General features: G+C 38.5%; 1 protein-coding gene across 1 annotated transcript in view; it reads right to left on the bottom strand.

Annotated features, from left to right (window-relative positions):
- Nucleotides 1–8,381: 8,381 nt before the first annotated feature.
- TRIM44 (tripartite motif containing 44) overlaps nucleotides 8,382–19,592 on the bottom strand; it is a 44,735-nt gene continuing 33,524 nt past the window's right edge. The window contains 1 exon segment of the mRNA XM_063318058.1: nucleotides 8,382–8,507. Coding sequence (XP_063174128.1) covers nucleotides 8,382–8,507 — 126 coding nt within the window.

Raw genomic sequence — 19,592 nt, 5'->3', positions numbered from 1 at the left:
CCTGAAGAGATTAAAACACTTTTCTTTCATTTTGAGGCCCTGTTTCATTTTTGTGCATCAATTTTTATTTTTATTCTAGCTAGAGGCTTCAGAAGTGAGAAATGGCCCCAATTTCTTTGGGTCTTTGAAATGGCCATTTCTGGAGGCTATGAGGATGATGGAGTATCAGCTTTTCATTTTCCTTGCTTTTACTCATCAAAGAAACAGTTAACATCTTCTGACTCTTATCTTTTATTTTTTTTTCCTCTTTGCTAGTGCTTTCCTAAGCCAGATACTGTATCTGAACTCAATACTGCCCCAGAACTTAGTATCTTTTGTACTACTTCAAGGACTGAACAGGTCAAAAATTCCTGATATATTGCTCGGATTATCTGAGAAATCAGCTTGAAGATAACTGACAATAGGATTTCAGGAAGTTTGGCTGAAATTAAAAGCAAAAAGTTGAAATACCCGACGAAAAGCAAATGCTTAGAAGTTATCAAAAATCAATTTAATATTAAGAGACCAATGTTGAGGAAGACTAAGAAAAACTCCCCTCTATCCAGGTAACTGGTAGAATAGTCACTGAGGGTTTTTTTTAAATTTAGTTTTGTATTATGTGTATTATAAAAATCATGAACGGCAGCACTAAGCAGAAGTTATTTTCAGGGTCGTGCAAAGCATTTGAAATAGTTGTTGTACTAAGCTTCTTTCTTTCTTACTTACTTGCTTTCATTCATTTATATAACACTGCAGTCCAATAAGCTCTAAGAAGTATAAGAAGTATAATAAAACACAATAATCACTTGGTAAGATCCTCACCTTCTGGCACTGGCTTCTCACAAACTGTTCAATCTCCTAATGCCTTCCAGAAAAGCCAGGCCCTGACAGGTCTCCAGAAGGCTATGAGGCCAGGAACCACCCTCACCTTGGGGAGGGTGGGGGGGGGACACAGATTTATATATGTTGGCATGGGCAAAGCATTTCTCCTTGAATCACTGAAGTGTACACACACAGAGTCCCCCTTTTAGGGGGAGATGGGCAGTGATAGAAATGTGAATAAATAAACTTCAAAGCAAAAGGCTGTGCAGGCACACATATGCATAGAACCAGGGTTAGGCTTAAGGTTAGAGTTAGGGAGAGGGTTAGGGTTAGGCAAGTGTAGTGACTCTTCTGAAGGACATGGGTCCTTTAATGCTTCAGGGAGAGGTGCTTTATTCATGGTAACATGCTTTGCAAAGAGTTTGCTCAGTCCTAATTACCAAAGCTTTGCTTAGCTTTATTTATTTACTTACTTACTGGAGCTGAGCACACTATAATGCTGCCAGGGTCCTGCAGAATTCTAGCAGCAGTGGAGCATACTCTAAATATTTTTCTAGAAATAATCTGTAGTCAAAATTCTGCCGCATCTCAAAGTCTTCCTATGGGAGCTTGGGGTGAATCCAGATGAGTAATCTCTCCTAGAAGTGCTTGGGGTAAATTCTGATGTTAACTGTCTCAACCTGTAGCACCTGGATCACTGCATGTATCAGATATGATCATTCACCAAATTTTATACTTCTCTGAATTTTGTACGAAGATTCTCAGTTTAAAAAGATACTATACTGATTTAAGATGGAATTAGTTTTGATTCGTTTTTGATCCGGTATATTCATAAATGGGACGTGGTGGCACTGTGGGTTAAACCGCTGAGCTTGCCGATCAGAAGGTCGGCGGTTCGAATCCGCGTGACGGGGTGAGCTCCCGTTGCTAGTCCCAGCTCCTGCCAATCTAGCAGTTCGAAAACATGCAAATGTGAGTCGATTAATAGGTACCGCTTCGGTGGGCAGGTAACGGCGTTCCATTTAGTCATGCCGGCCACATGACCGTGTGTCATGTGTCTACGGACAAACGCCGGCTCTTCGACTTTGAAACGGAGATGAGCACCGCTCCCTAGAGTCGGACATGACTGGACTTAATGTCAAGGGAAACCTTTACCTACTATATTCATAAATGTGTATTCTGCGGACAAATGCATTTGAAAATAACTATTTATGTCCAAAAGTTCTAATTTGAACAGCTGAAACAGCCCAATTCTCATTCACAACAGCTGCCTTTAATCATTGTTAAAGTGTTCCAAGTTAAAAGCAGCTTTTTGCCTTCAAAACTCTTCCAAAATTATATTTTTGTATAGATTTTTAAAAATTAGAATATAACCATATATTTTAACTCCTGTACAACATTTTAGATGGGAAGAAAAAAATCTCATTTTCTAAAGGTGAATGCTAAAAAGTATTTAAGTAGTAAGCTTTTTATAATTACCACAGGTCATAATAACATAGTATAACATTAACAAAAGGAAAATTAATAGTAACACAAAGAAATGCAGCATGAATAAAAAGCCATATAAAAAAATTAAGTGCAACTAAAACCAATGTTACAATTTAGAACATTAAAAGTTTTTTTTTTCTGAGTTTAAAAGAGAGCAGAGCTACAGTAACAACCTGGCTGCTAAAACATGGAATTATGTCCACAGGAAGGTAATTCAGTCATTCTGCATCTCGCCCCTTTTCCCCTCATCTTACTATAGTTAGGACAATAGAGGATACAATGGAAGAAATGCTTTGCTCCATGAGGAAGAAGTGCTGTTCCACTGTCCATTTGAATAATCTCCCTTTGAGATCTGCTACGGCATAGTCTGTAAGTGGAGAGTAGTAAAAGCCTTCCTTAATGGAACACTGGTAATGTTAACCAGGTATTGGGAGAGACTTCTATGTTTCTTATAATGGTGGTACCAGAATGAAAGCTTCACCAATTGTAACACAATAGTGTCCAGTATCCCATTCAAGGAGCAATCTCTATGTTTTTTCTGCTAAACTAAAGAACTAAATTCCACCACAGGGGACAAGGAGTGATGCAGTAGGATATGAGATACTGATTCCCACCCTTATAATGCAAGTAACAATGTTTAACTTAGTGAAGTTCTTGAAGGCTTTCTATACTACTTTAGCAATGCAAGGTAGACTCTAACAGAGATCAAGGGTAGCCTAACCTCCATCCTTACATAGGCATGAGACAATATTTACATACAACCCCATTCTCAGCACTGTGGGCCTTTACATAATCTTTGGAACAATCTGATACAGAGTTTGTATAGACAAGAACATATGCCTTTTGGTCTATGAGAAAAAGGAGTAAATTTGAAAGTTGGTAATGTTCTATGAACCCTTCACAATCTCCATTTTAAAAAGCAAACACAAAACAGAATGGAAATAAATGGATCCGAAAAAAATATTTGAGAATGGGAAAGGAAAGACAGGAAAAAAGATGCTGCCTAGAATAATTAGCTTTCTTGTTTAAAAATTTCCTGGTGAGGCAAAAAAAGGCTTTAAATTGGAGTGACTAAGTACTGGTTAAATCTCAATATTCATGCACGTCAACTGGCTCTAACCTAGCCTATTCTAATCAAATCGAGAGAGGAGACAGATGGAGAGACAATGGACAATTAGTCTCTCATGGGAGATCCAGGTTATTAACTCAAAGCCAATTTATGTAAGATGAGTAGATTGGTCCCATTTATAATTTCAAGTTCTGCTGGGATCCTGTTCACAATGTATGACTGTCAAAGAAAAATGTAGTGAGCCTAAAGCTCCCTAAGGTTACAACATTTAATGGGTGCCTGACATCTCTTTGGCAGAGGGTTTTTAGTAACATCCCTTTGATTACCCTGAAGGGTGGGGACAAAGCAGAAGGATAACAATAAAAATATTTCCATGAGTAAGAAATTATTCATTGCTGCAGTGCACCAAACATATAGTCTTCTAAAAGCAAATGCATTACTCACAAGCTTTGCCCTTATTGAGCCTACATCACTTACTTCAGCCTTTCTGGTAATTTCAGTTGCACAAAGACAGGGCTTACTCTTTGGAAAAATTAAGAATAAAGAAAGCTTAAGATAGATCCAAATGCAGGTAGTCCTCGTTTGGCGACCACTCATTCAAGCAACTGTTTGAAGTTACAATGGCCCTGAACAAGAGATTTACAACTGTTCCTCATAGTTGGGGCCATCACAGTGTCCACATGGTCATACAATAGCGATTCGGGCATTTGGCAACTGGATTGCAATTTTGACAGTTGGAGCATCCCACGGTCATGTGATTACCATTTGCGACCTTCACTGCCAGCTTCTGACAAGCAAAGTCAATGGGGAAGCTGGCAGAAGGCTGCAAATGGTGATCAGTGACTGTGGGACACTGCAACCATGCAGGATTCACCTAAGGATGGCAACTGGAACTGCTGCTACAGTCAGAATTGATGGGAATAAAATTCTAGAACATTCTTGCTCTTTACACATAACAACATGGGCATTCCTATTTGGTTTTACATGATCTGAATATGACCTCATGAAATCATATTCAGATAATATGAATATTTGAATATTAAGGGGGGAGGGGTTCTCCTAGAAAACTAGTGTTCTAGGAATCCATAAGTGAGAAAGCCTGCTGAAAGGCACTACTGCCAATATCCCTCTTCGTTGATCTTCCCCTGTGGCATATACTTGGAAGAAAACATTGAACATCTATTAAGATGGTTCTCTTTGGGCAACTCTAAGAATTGGACTAGACCACAGAGACTCAGGTTCAAGTCCATTATTTTCCATGGAAGCTCATGGGTGATTTGGATCCAGATGCGACATCTCAGTTCATCCTATCTCATAAGGGCATTGTTGTGAGAAAGAAAGGCAAAACAAAATGCTGTGTTGTTACATTACCTTTTGGTCCTAGAGGAAAGACAGAATATAAGTATAAAACGATGAACAACTGGCTAGGCTAGCGGAGTCATAAACTAGGGTATGCCTCAGACCAGACCAGTGGTTCTTGGTGCTTTGTGTCTGAAATCTTACCACTCATTCTGTCAAAAATCAGGGTGCTTCTCACTTCTCCCAATAACATATGTAACAATGTGCTAGATTCAGCCTACCCAAATATAATTATGCAATTAAACAAGTTTCTGTCAGAAAGGAGTACCAGAGCCCAAATGTTCCACTCAGTGAAAATGTCTTATTTTGGGTAACCAACATATATGCATAATAGATTGTTTCATGGGAAGCTGGGAGAGTGTCCATAGAAAATCTTGGGGCCAGGATTAGTTTGTACAGAACATGGCAATCCTAATGAAAGAAAACTTTCATTCTCAAGACAGGGCTACCTCGATAATTATCTCAGAGGGATAGGCAGTTTGCCTCAGTTATGGCAAGCCTCTCTCAAAGGGCTGATTATGGCTTAATTTAATAATGGCTAAATATGGGCCATATCAGACGCTTAATCCTTGGGAGAAGAGCAATGACCAATCTCGATAAAATAGTTAAGAGCAGAGACATCACACTGACAACAAAGGTCCACATAGTTAAAGCAATGGTGTTCCCCATAGTAACATATGGCTGCAAGAGTTGGACCATAAGGAAGGCTGAGTGAAGGAAGATCGATGCTTTTGAACTGTGGTGTTGGAGGAAAATTCTTCTTGGACTGCAAGAAGATCAAACCAGTCCATACTCCAGGAAATAAAGCCAGACTGCTCACTTGAGGGAATGGTATTAAAGGCAAAAATGAAATACTTTGGCCACATAATGAGAAGACAGGACACCCTGGAGAAGATGCTGATGCTAGGGAGAGTGGAGGGCAAAAGGAAGAGGGGCCGACCAAGGGCAAGGTGGATGGATGATATTCTAGAGGTGACAGACTCGTCCCTGGCGGAGCTGGGGGTGTTGATGACCGACAGGAAGCTCTGGCGTGGGCTGGTCCATGAAGTCACGAAGAGTCGGAAGCGACTAAACGAATAAACAACATCAAAGGGCCATATCTGAGACTGGCAGATATAATACAGATGGATCTGTGGTATTGTTTCTATCAGCATCAAACTGATATATAAGGAATATGTTCAGCTCATTACTAAACAAACTCTGCCAATACTTTCAGTTTGTTTAATTCTCTTGTATTTTCATCAGCAATAAGAATTTTTCTCTGAATAGTCTCTTGGACCTAATTGTTCTCGTTTCTGCTCTCTATTTCACTGTGCATTTTAACCTAAACTTTAATAAATTTGGCCCTTAATTTGCCTTTTTAAAGTCCCCTTAGTTATTTTAATGAATATTTAATTACCAAGTGCCTTAGCCATTTCATATGGAAAAATGAAATATAAAATCAACAAATAACCAAATTGATCCTGTGATCTCTGAAGCTAAATCTGCAAGAGTTTTACCTGTATTAAAGAAGTCTGAATTAGATTAAAATGCAGTCATTTCAGCCCTCAACTGTATCAACTAATACTCATAGTGGAGGACAGGATGTTATTTTCCTATATTTTAATTCAATCATTAAAGATTCCAGGCAGCTTAAAATGTAATGCAGTAACACCATGTTGCTATACTATAGTACCTATAACCCATGATTAGATATTCTTCATTAATTAGTAGGGAAGTAGAGTTCCCATTTGCATGCAAAAGATAGTGGATTTGGTTTCTGATATCTCAAAGTAGGAATACTGCTACCAGTTAGCCTAGAATATTCAGTTCAAATTGAGCACTGCTTTGATACAGTATATAGCTGCTTCCTTTGTTCCTAGACCTCACATACCGTACAGCGTATCTTTTACTCCATCACTTGTTCTATCATTTAGAAGCTGCAAGTCTTCCTTTGAATGGTGACAAAAGGTAATTAGCCAGAAAAAAACACAGATCCTCAAGGAGCTTACTAGAGTCAAACATAATGTGGGACATATGGCAACAATTCCCTGTGTAGATGTTATAAAACATAATGGGAGAAGTCTTGTCATTAGTTATGTATACCTAAGTCCCACTGACTTCAATCAGACTCATGCATAAGTTAGTAGAGAATCTGAGTCAGTGACATTCATCTAAAGAAATGAGCAGGAACAGTGTTTTGTTTTACATTGTCACTCTGAATTCCTCCTGCCTCATTTAAGATTAAGATTAAATGTGCATTTGTAAAAGAAAATGTACAGCAGAAACATATACAGTAGGTGAGATGTAGGAATTAGGACATATATGGGAGGAGGATAGGCATTTGTGATTATCATCACTTTTCCGATGTGTCTATACTAAGCATGAATCCCTCCACTAATATAATGCCATCCTTGAATATGATCAAAATATATGGATTATTTATATACAAGAGGCTTGTTTCAATGTCAGTATGTCATTGTGTACCATACAGAAATTCAGTAACATGGAGAAAAAATCCCACAGTATTCTTTTCAAAGCATTATTTCATCATCCCACCAATTACATGACACCATTCTTACTCATACAGAATTTCTGTAATCCAAAATTTAATAAAAAATACAGAAATACTGTATATATTATGCTGGTTTTTCTGGACACAGCAAGACAGATGAGCATTCTATTTTCTAAGCCAAAGTACATTACCTTCTAAACCATCTGGAAGGATCTATTCCCCTTACACATCTCCACAAGTAGCTTCTAGACTGGCCATGATTTAATTTACTTTGTGACTACAGGAAGGTCAAAATTTAGCCAAGCTTCTCTCCAAATGGTCTAGTTTTCCCAGCTGCTATACAGAAACAGGAGACTGTTTAGATTTCCAAATGTGCAATATATGAAGACCAGGTCATCTGTACAAAGCTAGACCCTGTATCAAAGAGAGGACTTTGGAAATGCTCTTCACTCAACTCAGACCTACTCTTTGCTAGCTAAAAAGGTTCACTGAAAACCTCATGCCAAATCCAGTAGTCAACTCTGGCACATTGTAGTATTTTCCCTATAGTCATTTTTAAGAGAAACTTCTGAAACTGTTACTGATGCCTCTTGGATTTGCCACTTCTAGAGATCATGAGCCAGCCAAAGTAAATAAATTAAGTCTGCAACAAGTCCGGTGAGATCAAAAAGCAACATAAAGCAAGCTACTACATACTAATAAATGATGCTCAGCAAAACCTGGTTTGAATACTATTATCTCAGTGTCAAAAACATATGAAATATCATATACAGAGAACCAAAGCACCCTGACTAGTATTTAGTATCTGCGTGTAACCTACATTTCTTTCTTTAATTGGGGTGGGAGAGGGATTTTCCTTCCAAGTTCACAGATACTTCTCAGTATAATCCTCCCACAAAGTCAAAATTACTAAGAATGGTGAAGAAAAAGCTTAGCTTATTCAAAATGATAGGCATGTACAGAATCCAACTGAGCATTCACTTGACTGGCAACCTGGAAATTATAAGCATTAGTAATGCCAACTTTGCCTTACATTATTAGAACATGTTCTCTTCCCACAGAGAAAATAAAGTTATGAAAAATGCAGCTCACAGAAAAGAGGGGAAGCAGCAGAGCAATCCATTCAGCCTGTCAGCCTGCCCCAAACTCAGTGTCAAAATACTGGTAGTCTCACTGATAGACTTCATAAGAGCTGCACTGGGCATTGCCCAAATGGATTCCAATTTCCCTGCTGTAGTACTGTAAGCAGATGGGCAAAAAGAATTCTACCAGGAAATAAATATCTTGGATATCTTCCTACAAAAAAGGAGGGAAGGGTTCATAGAAGAAAGGAAGGGGGGAAATAAAGCCAACATACATACATACTTAAGAACTGAATAGGCAGAAGATAAAAACACATCATGATAACAATATATTAAAAAAAAGAATTTGTGGGAGAAAAATCCAGTCACTTTTGGATAAAATACTATGACAAATTTAGCTTGAATTCATTTCTCATAGCTAGGTAGCAGACACTGTCAAAAGAGGATATTTAGGATCAGTGACTGGGCCCAGTATTGTAAATTGTTTTAGAATAATTCAAACATCCAGCAAGACAGTAATCAGACTAAACAAGCTACTACAAGTTGGATAATATGAGCTGATTTGGTTTTAGGTGGTGTTTCATTAACTAAAATATTCATTAGATAGAAAACATACTAACATAGTTGGTTAAAGAAAAGCCTTTTATGCCCAGGGCAATTTGCAGTTCTTACCATTTCAAAAAAAAATAAAATTGACATACTGTAATTATTTTGCTTATTAACATAGATCCTTCCTAAAAATGTGGACAAGTGTTTTTACACTGACAAGTGGTTTTGCATTCTCTGTATGTAATTAACAGAAGAGGGGTTCTGCGAAGCTGATAAGCAAAGAGCAATAAATATCTGCCTCTTTTCTCCTCCCTCAAAATTGTCCAATTACTTGCTCCAATGTTAAGCTTGTGGAAATGAATGCCTTCTTAGAACATTTCATCAAAAAAGGGAATTTTCTTCTTTTCCCTGACAATAATTCAAAACTTAGGTTAGCCACCAATACAGTCAACCACTGCCTTGATCTATAATGTTTCCTGCCTTGATTTTCAGGAATCACACATCCTCTGCAGAACAGTCATGTGTAAGGGCTTGAGATCGATCCACAACGCCCTACCCTCAAGGAATTTTACATGCTTAAAATAAGTTAAGAGGTAGAATGAGAAGGAAATGATCTCACGTGGTTTCTTCATCTGTGCCCTGCAGAAAAACACACACAGAGAGAACAGTGTTGGGATCAGCACTGTAAACACTGATTTTCTTGTTTACACTAGTGTGAATAAGTAATATATGACAAGCACATACAGGGCTTTCAGTCTAACAATGAAAGAGAGTTTCTGTTCTGTTAACCGAGGTCATTATCATTACATTTCAAACTTCAGGCTGCACTTGACCAGGAGAGCACAAAGATCAGCTCATTTATTACCCTGAGCTTGCAGCAGTAATAACAGTATCTTGAGAAACGATATCCCAACTCTCATCAGTTAAGCACCCTTTAGCTCTTCACACCACATTCTCAGGTCAGGCATAGTCCAGGATGCCATTTGCTGAAGGTAACATTTTCTCATCCTTTCAATCCACCCCACCGCCAAACTACACCAACAGATTGATAAAGCATGGAGGGTAGCAGATGGTTTGTAACTGCACATTGGCCTGGATACCACCTAGCACTTCATGTTATGCATTTGTCGATATGCTATGTTGCTCAAATGATAAATCCTGCCATTCCAAAGACATTGGGCTGGTTCTTCACTGCTTTCATGTAAGCTCAGGAGCTGCAGGCAACATATATGTTAAAATGAACCAGCAAAGAAGGATGTAAGCCAAGTATTCCTTAAAGCTCCACACTTTGAGCAGAGCATTAGGGACATCCTTGATCACATTCTGAGACAGAGAAAAGGGCACTGCAATAATAAATTCCAAGCAAACAGCACTGTGGAGTAATACAACTAACATTTTCTCTTCTGCAGAGAAAAAGGCAAATTAAACAAGCTTCAGTATCAACTTGCCTTTGAGTGTCTGATAAGGGGAAAATGCACAGCACAAGTTTAAGTCAATAATGAAATTTAATTGGATTTATTTGACTAGACAAGAAAGCATCATCTGTGACATTATTAAACAAATGCATATATTAACTCTTCTATGCCTTTCTAAATTATTTCTAAATTAACCGCCCAGAGTCCCTCTGGTGGGAGGAGATAGGCAGTGACAAATTTGATTGATAAATAAATACATAAATTTGTCTAGGGTAAACCACCAGGACTTTAAAAGAGAAGCTTGGACAAATCCTAAATGGACTACCCAGAAGTCAGGATTAAAGCTTTGTAGCTAGCAGAACACACATTTTGTGTACAGAGCATCCCAAATTCAATCCACAACTTTCTTTTTAAAAAACACCCCTATATGGCAACACTGGGAAGAAGCTTTTTTCTGGCAGAGACCCTGAAGACCTCCTTCAAATCAGAAGAGATAATACTGGCCTAGATAACTAATTAATGTGGCTTAGTCTATGGCAGCTCTGTATGTTTGTAAGATTATATTTGAAAACAATAGGCTAACATTTCTCAACTTCCCTTTCCCACAATACTCTTGTCACACACATTTGGCGACATTTTTTAACATGGGGGCAAAAAGTTTTGTAAATCAAGAACTTTGGCTTTTGAGGTGGGGCCACTCAAAAGTAGGTGGAGCCAGGACAAAAAAATGAAGCATTAATACATTAAAATTAATATTTTTACTCTCTGTATATTCCACTATTTCTCTCATTTGTCACGTGAACATTTACAACTTTGTAGCCATGAGGGCCTCAGGTTATACCCTTGCTTTAAAATGTCAAGCCCAAACAGTTCTATAGTTCTTTCACTGTTCCCTTTCAAGAAAACTTATTATTCAAACAGAAACGGGGCACACAGATAAGATTCAAGCATTTTACTCTATTACAATTTTGGCAGGATATTAACACTAGAAACCATCACTTTTATTTAAAAATGATTCTGCTTTTAAGTTCTACATGTACAGAACTACTAGGCTCACTATTGTTTTATAGATTCTTTTTGAAAAAGGCCAAAGAAAATGTTGCTTCATAAAATAAATAATTAGCTTACGGAATTTAGATGAAAGACACTGTGATTATTTCTAATTCAGACAGACTTAAAAGAGTATTCAGTGAATGCAAAGGAAACATCTGAATGCTAGACACTGGAAATAAAGAAGTCAGTCCGTCAGTTGAATACCTGGTTTTCATGATTATGCAGCTTTAAAAAAATATGAAACCATAAAAAGAGAGAATTGATCTGATCCAGCAAAGTTCCTATGTTGTTATGAACTGAAATACAGAATATACATAGTCTGTATTGCTTTAAATTGCTCACTTCTACGATTAGCACTTACACTATTTCTTTATCAGTAAATGGAGTAAACAGCCCGGTGCACTCCAGTTGTCTTGGATCTAGTCCCACAAACCCCAGCCAGCATGGAGAGGTGATTATGGGAGATACAGGGGGAAAAAAACCCTTCAGGAATAGTCTGCCCTCTGAAATCTACTTTTGATCTACCTATACTCTCCGTAATTATCTTAATATGGGTAGGAAAAGTGAGAAACAGATAATAATAATAGAAACATAATCTGGGACAGAAAAAATTACCGTTTTTCTCCTTTTTAGATTTGGGGGACAGCAAAAGAACAACATTAACAAGGCAAAGAATGTGGATAGTTAATTAAATTGTAAATCTTAAGTGTAAGGATTTAGCAAGAACTGGACAGGCAATTAATTGGTCGTAATTAATTAGTCCTGAATCTCTATGGGAAATTAACTGATTTGCTTTCAGTAAAATAGCTCACATTACAACCGCAAATGTAGATCCGAAGAACTGTATCCAATCTGTGACACAGCACAAGTCATTTCTCTCCACCCACTGCAGTTATCTGCTTCCAATATTAGCCACCTGAATAAGTTATTTAGCTCAGTGACTCAGGAAACCTTTCTAGCCAGGTACGAAAGCAACAGCATTGCTGTTTTCCTCTAGAAACTAGTAAGAACGCAAGAACAAATATTATTTCTCTGATATTATGTTCTTAATCCCTAAAATTAATATTTTTGAAGTATAACTATAGAACAGAATAGCTTGGTTCAACATGTTAGTGTAAGCACTGCATGGTCAATATATTTTCAGATTGGGCCACTATCTTTCTTTGAATACTACTGATCCACATGGCTTTATTACTGTGAGAGACAATGGTGTCAGGATATTGGTCAGAACAAGCAGGAAAGGTGTATTTAAGATTTAAATCAAAGGAACTAAGAAGAAAACCGTCATAACAAATGACCATGTTCTTTCTAAATATGGAAAGAAGCCACATAACAGAAAGTGAATCAAGGATACCAAAGCACTACAGAGAAGTTTTTTGTGACCATCCACATAACAAAGCCTCCTAAACAGCCCATTTCCAAAACTAAAATCAAAAAGACTCAACCTGTGCTGGAAACCAAGAAGTTCGTTTGCTGGGTCGCTGACCTGTAATAGAGAATTTGATTTGAACAAACAAGCAAAATAGTTCTGATTTCAATGCAAGACTGTTTTATTCTATTTTCTATGTCATGGGTACAAGTTTTAGAAAGCAACTATGTTTTGTCATGCTTTCATCTTATCTTTCTTGAAGGTATACAAGGCATATATTAAAATGAAAGAAAAAGTAATACAAAAGATCCTCAGAGCAAGAATTTATTTTTTTTATCCGTTGTAGCTAGTATAATGGGTACCTTTACCTTATATTATTCTGTAGATAGTAGAAAGATTTGCAATGTGTATAGCAGCTTAAAATAAATATATCAGGAAAATGGCAGGTGCTTATTGTGGAAAGCAAAGGAGTTAATTGCAGGAAGAATAGTGTATAGACAGACCTCTGAATCAAGGAAGGTGCAGTCAAGAGTTGGCAAATTAACACCAAATTAAGAATGTTAAAGCAGAAGAAATGAACCCACCCAACAGCACAAATACATTCCTATGAATCCGGCAGTAACCCAATCTCCAAAAAAAAAGCAAACTGGTATCAAAACATTCTGAGCTTGATAGGGCTGTGTATCTGGAGCCAGCATCGAAGTACTCTGCGTTCCATAGTTTTGCTTCAATGTGGAAACAAAACAGGACATTTTGTACACATTATTTAGAGCGTTCACAGCATTTGCTTTGTGGGGTTCTTTTACATCTTTGGAGCCGTGGCATCTTGGAAATGTATTAGCCAATAAAACAACAGATAGAGTTCCATTTTTGCTGACGCTGGCTGGAGTTAATTTGAGTGAATTGATTAGTAATCATTAGCACTTTTACCTGGAAGTAAGACAACCATTTCTATCACAACATTGTCATTCAGTAGTCTAAACTATGTATGAGAGTTGTTAAGTTTTGTAGGGAAAAAGAAAGGGACTGAAATTGGACACACTACCAAACAGGTAGAAAAACCTGGGTTGGTCCCACATTCTGATAACATCAAAAACTGAGACAAGGAGGAATTATTGAAGCCTTCTTATTTTCATCTATATAAAGAATAGTTCTTACTTCATGGGGGATAAGCCCTTTGCTGCTTCTGCATAACCTTAGAGAGGGCAGAAAAGAAACCAGTTTATAAAGCACTCACATGGCAAAAAAGTGCAGTTTTTTGAACAAGGGCAGTGTTTCTCAATTTTGGCAACTTTAAGATGTGTGGACTTCATGCTGGCTGGGGAATTCTGGGAATTGAAGTCCACACATCTTAAAGTTGCCAAGGTTGAGAAACACTGAATCAGGGGAAAGGCAGCATAAACTGGACAGCATCTCATGTCAGTCTATTCATTCTCAAGGTTTACCCTGTAAACCAACCAGATTTTCAACGTAGGGAGAGAAAGACTGAACTTCCAGGGTTTTCAACAGTTGTTATTGTTCTTAGCATTTGTTCCACTTGGTTGCAGAGCCCACTCATTCTTACAGCAAAACCTATCAACACATAAGTTGCAGTAAGGGGTTTTGTTTTTCAGCTGGCCTGATGCAAAGCCTGATGCTGAGGGAAAATGGCTAGCCCAAGGTCATCCAGCTGGCACCCAAAGGGAAGACTAGAACCTAGGTTTTCCTGTTACTAGACCAGAATCTTAATCACTGTACCATGCTGCCTCTCCCAGGGTGTTTGACTAGTTCTTATTAATCCCATCCAACATGGTCAGTGGTTATACATAATGGGAGTTACAATATAGTCATTAAGAGCATACCAGACTAAAGACAACAACTGAGGTGAAAGCATTTAAATCCATAGACTTGCCCTCTGTTGTTCCTCTGCAGAATATCATGCATGTTAAAGCAATATATGAGCAACTTATAACTTCGCAATTAAACTCAGCAATGAAAACTAGATTAAAGCTAATTAAAGGGAATCATTGCAGAAGCTCTACATATGCTACCAACACCTGGGAAGGAATGAAAAGTATACCCAGTGCTATGTATAAATGCCTTTACATATACTAGAAGCTACCAAGTCAAGGTGAGAGATTACATAGCTTGACCCAGAATGGGGATATAAATATAGAAGATTATTTTAAAAAAATAGTTGAATTGTGAGAAAACAACTATCGTTGTACAGCTATTATGAGAAAAACCAGGGAAGTTATTTGGGGAAGTGATATACATATGAAAAATGCTGGTTGTTGTTTATTCATTCAGTCACTTCTGACTCTTCGTGACTTCATGGACCAGCCCACGCTTTCTGTCAGTCGTCAACACCCCCAGGTCCCCAGGGACGAGTCCGTCACCTCTAGAATATTATCTATCCATCTTGCCCTTAGTCTGCCCCTCTTCCTTTTGCCTTCCACTTTCCCTAGCATCAGCATCTTCTCCAGGGTGTCCTGTCTTCTCATTATGTGGCCAAGGTATTTCAGTTTTGCCTTTAATATCATTCCCTCAAGTGAGCAGTCTGGCTTTATTTCCTGGAGTATGGACTGGTTTGATCTTCTTGCAGTCCAAGAAGAATTTTCCTCCAACACCACAGTTCAAAAGCATAGTATCATGTGCATATCTGAGATTGTTAATGTTTCTTCCAGCGATTTTAACTCCAGCCTTGGATTCCTCAAGCCCAGCACGTCGCATGATGTGTTCTGCGTACCAGTTGAATAGGTAGGGTGAGAGTATACAGCCCTGCCGTACTCCTTTCCCAATCTTAAACCAGTCCATTGTTCCGTGGTCTGTTCTTACCGTTGCTACTTGGTCGTTATACAGATTCCTCAGGAGGCAGACAAAATAAGTTGGTATCCCCATACCACTAAGAACTTGCCACAATTCATTATGGTCCACACAGTCAAAGGCTTTAGAATAGTCAATAAAACAAAAATAGATGTTTTTCTGAAACTCCCTGGCTTTTTCCATTATCCAGCGGATATTGGCAATTTGGTCCTTAGTTCCTCTGCCTTTTCTAAACCCAGCTTGTACATCTGGCAATTCTCGCTCCATGGATTGCTGAAGTCTACCTTGCAGGATCTTCAGCATTACCTTACTGGCATGTGAAATAAGTGCCACTGTTCGATAGTTTGAACATACTTTAGTGTTTCCCTTTTTTGGTATGGGGATATAAGTTGATTTTTTCCAATCTGATGGCCATTCTTGTGTTTTCCAAATTTGCTGGCATATAGCATGTATACCTTTACAGCATCATCTCACAAGATTTTGAACAATTCAGCTGGGATACCATCGTCTCCTGCTCTCTTGTTATTAGCAATGCTTCTTAAGGCCCATTCAACCTCACCCTTCAGGATGTCTGGCTCTAACTCACTGACCACATTGTCAAAGCTATCCCCAATATTGTTATCCTTCCTGTACAGATCTTCTGTATATTCTTGCCACCTCTTCTTGATCTCTTCTTCTTCTGTTAGGTCCTTGCCATCTTTGTTTTTGATCATACCCATTTTTGCCTGGAATTTACCTCCGATGTTTCTAATTTTCTGGAAGAGGTCTCTTGTCCTTTCTATTCTATTGTCTTCTTCCACTTCCACGCATTGCTTGTTTAAAAATAATTTCTTTTCTTTTCTGGCTAACCTCTGGAATTTTGCATTTAATTGGGCATATCTCCCCCTAACGCTGTTGCTTTCTGCTTTCCTTCTTTCTTGGGCTACTTCTAGTGTCCCAGCAGAGAGCCATTTTGCCTTCTTGGTTTTCTCTAAGTCCAGTCCCTTAAATTTATTCTTCACCTCCACTGCATATTCCTTAGGAATATTAGTGAGCTCATATCTAGCTGATCTGTGGGTCTTCCCTAATTTCTTTAATCTGATCCTAAATTGTGCAATAAGAAGTTCGTGATCTGAACTAGTCAGCTCCGGATCTTGTTTTTACCGATTGTATAGATGTCCACCACCTTTGGCTGCAAAGGATGCAGTCAATCTGATTTCGGTGTTGTCCATCTGGTGAAGTCCGTGTATAAAGCCGTCTCTTAGGTTGTTGGAAGAGAGTGTTTGTTATGCAGAGTGAGTTGTCTTGGCAAAATTCTATTAGCCTATGTCCTGCTTCATTTTGTTCTCCCAGGCCATGCTTACCTGTAATTCCAGGTGTCATTTGACTGCCCACCTTAGCATTCCAGTCTCCCGTTATGAAAATAACATCTCTTTTAGGCATGTTGTCCAGTAGGTGCTGCAGATCCTCATAGAACTGCTCTACTTCAGCTTCTTCAGCATCTGTGGTTGGGGCATATATTTGAATCACTGTGATGTTAGATGGCTTGCCCTGAATTTGAATTGAGATCATTCTATCGTTTTTTGGATTGTATCCAAGCACTGCTTTAGCCACTTTACTATTAATTAGGAAGGCTACTCCATTTCTTCTGTAGTCCTCTTGTCCACAGTAGTAGATCTGGTGGTCATTTGATGTGAAGTGGCCCATTCCAGTCCATTTCATTTCACTGATGCCCAAAATGTCTATCTTCAATCTTGACATCTCACCAATAACCACATCCAATTTGCCCTGGCTCATAGATCTGACATTCCAGGTTCCAATGGCGTGTTGATCCTTAGAACATCGGATTCGCCGTTCACCACCAGCACCGTCGGCCGCTAGCTGTCCTTTCGGCTTTGAGCTAGCTGCGTCATCACGTCTGGGGCTAGTTGAACTCATCCTCTGTTCCTCCCCAGTAGCATTTTGACCATCTTCCGACCTGGGGGTCTCATCTTCCGATGGTATACCGACATATCTCTGGTTGTACTGATCCATTGAGTTTTCACGGCAAGAATACTGGGGTGGGTTGCCATTACCTTCCCCAGGGATCGCATTTAGTCTGACCTCTCTGTCATGACCTTCCCGTCTTGGGTGGCCCTTCACGGTTTAGCTCATGGCATCAGTGAGGTGCTCAAGCTCCAGCACCACGACAAGGTAACGGTCCTTTGCTGAAAATGAAAAAGGCTAAGTCCAATTAATTACAAAACTGAAGAACAAACTCATTCACTAAATCAAGTGGGTGAAAATACCAACTTAAAATAGCATTGCACTGGGAATATATTTGTTTATCTTAACTGGAACCCTGAGATATCCTTGCAATACTCAGAGACATCAGGGAGGCAAAAAAAAAAAAGTTACAGTCATATGCAAACTTTTCTACTTAAAGAGAGACTGAGCAATACAAGTCAGCAATAACAAGAAAACCGCTTCTAGATAGGATACACACCAATTCTTCAAAACGCATGGAACCTATCCTCAGCTTGATAGCAGTGCCGAGGATATAGCACTAACATGCACGTATTGCTAAATCCCTCAGGACTTTGAATACAATACTATCAAATTAAATGTTTTGTACGAACTGTAGGGTTACATGAAAAACTAAATACCAAGGAGGCATTCTATCTGATCCCCCATACTCCTACTCATCTTCAAAGCACCATGGTTATTTAGAGAAAAAAGGGTATTCCATACTGTATTAAATGAGATTCAGTGTAAATGCAAAGAGAACAAGGGGGGCAAAAATCCTTACTCTGCATATACTGTTTGATCAAGACTATTCAGGAAAGAAGACACAGCTTAAAGTGCCCACTGTGTGTGGGAAGGCAGTGAAAAAAGGAAATTCTGTTAACAGCATTACTGGACAAGGAAGGAAAGTAAGATAGTAAGGCTGTTCCAGTTGCGGAACCATGCTGTGAGTGCCATACATAATTCTGATTGCCTCATTTCAAAACAGAACTAGAAAGTGTTGGAAAGGGGAAATATTACAATAAACTGTCTGAAAAAAAATTTTGCAAAATATTCAAACATTTTCACTTAGGAGAAAGGAAAGGAAACAGGAAACACGGTGAAGACTGACAAGATTGTTGATATGAAGGAAATACATAAGAATGTTTGCATCTGTCTCAAAAAACTGAAACCTAATTAAAATGATGAATCAGCACAGGAGAGACAAAAGAAAAGGATATCATCATGGCTGGGCTTTGCTGTTTTATCTCTTGATTAGGTGATGGCCCCCTTTTCAGAGATGAAAAGGGATAGATAGCTCAGATACTGACAGCTGGTCCATTAACTGCTCCTAGCCATGGCATTTCATACTACAGACCAAGCCTTTGGTAATTGTCTTGCTTTCATACCCTACCTGTATGCTTGCCAGGAGTATCAGGCTAGACATCAGAGGCAGAATTTTTTGCACTCTATTATCATCCAATAAAGATTTTACATTCAACTCCACCATAGCCAACTGCGCATTGATTGCCCTACCACTTTCTGTACTATACCAAGTACTTCATAAATGCATGAATGCTATCAAACATATTTTGAAAATAACCTAGAAAAGCAAAAAGCTGGACTTTTTAAGTTTTATTACATAAACTTGATCAATGTATAATTCTAAAGCAATGTTTCACAAACAAGTACTCTACAGAAAGAAATTATTCCCTTTAATTTCCTGATGCCATTCTGGGAAGAATACATTATCCTATCCATAAGACCCTATTGCCTGTTAAAGATTCCATTTTGAAATGGCTTAGGATGAAGGAGTCTTGGAACAACATTTGTTTTATGGGGAATATTAGCCCAGGAAAATACTATTTCTACTTCTTATGCTTTTGCAGGTATTGCCTTCCTTTTATCTTTAAATACCATGTAAACTCCAGCTATCTCTGTAGTAAATAGAATCTTATAGTTTCAGTTCCAGTTTTGTTCCCTGGAACTTTCAAGTCATGCCTATGTATTCCTTCTGTCTCCCCTATGGCAGTTCCAAAGAGGATAAAATTTGTAGCAATCCAGAAGTAACAACAACCGAGACCAGCTTTCCTCAACTTGGACATCCCCTGCAAGACTGCAACTTCCAACTTCTCAGAAAGTGCCA

The sequence above is a fragment of the Candoia aspera genome, chromosome 1, assembly GCF_035149785.1.
Source record: "Candoia aspera isolate rCanAsp1 chromosome 1, rCanAsp1.hap2, whole genome shotgun sequence".
NCBI lineage: Eukaryota > Metazoa > Chordata > Lepidosauria > Squamata > Boidae > Candoia > Candoia aspera.
Note: the sequence above shows the minus strand (reverse complement) of the source record. Positions and strands in the feature narration are given on the sequence as shown.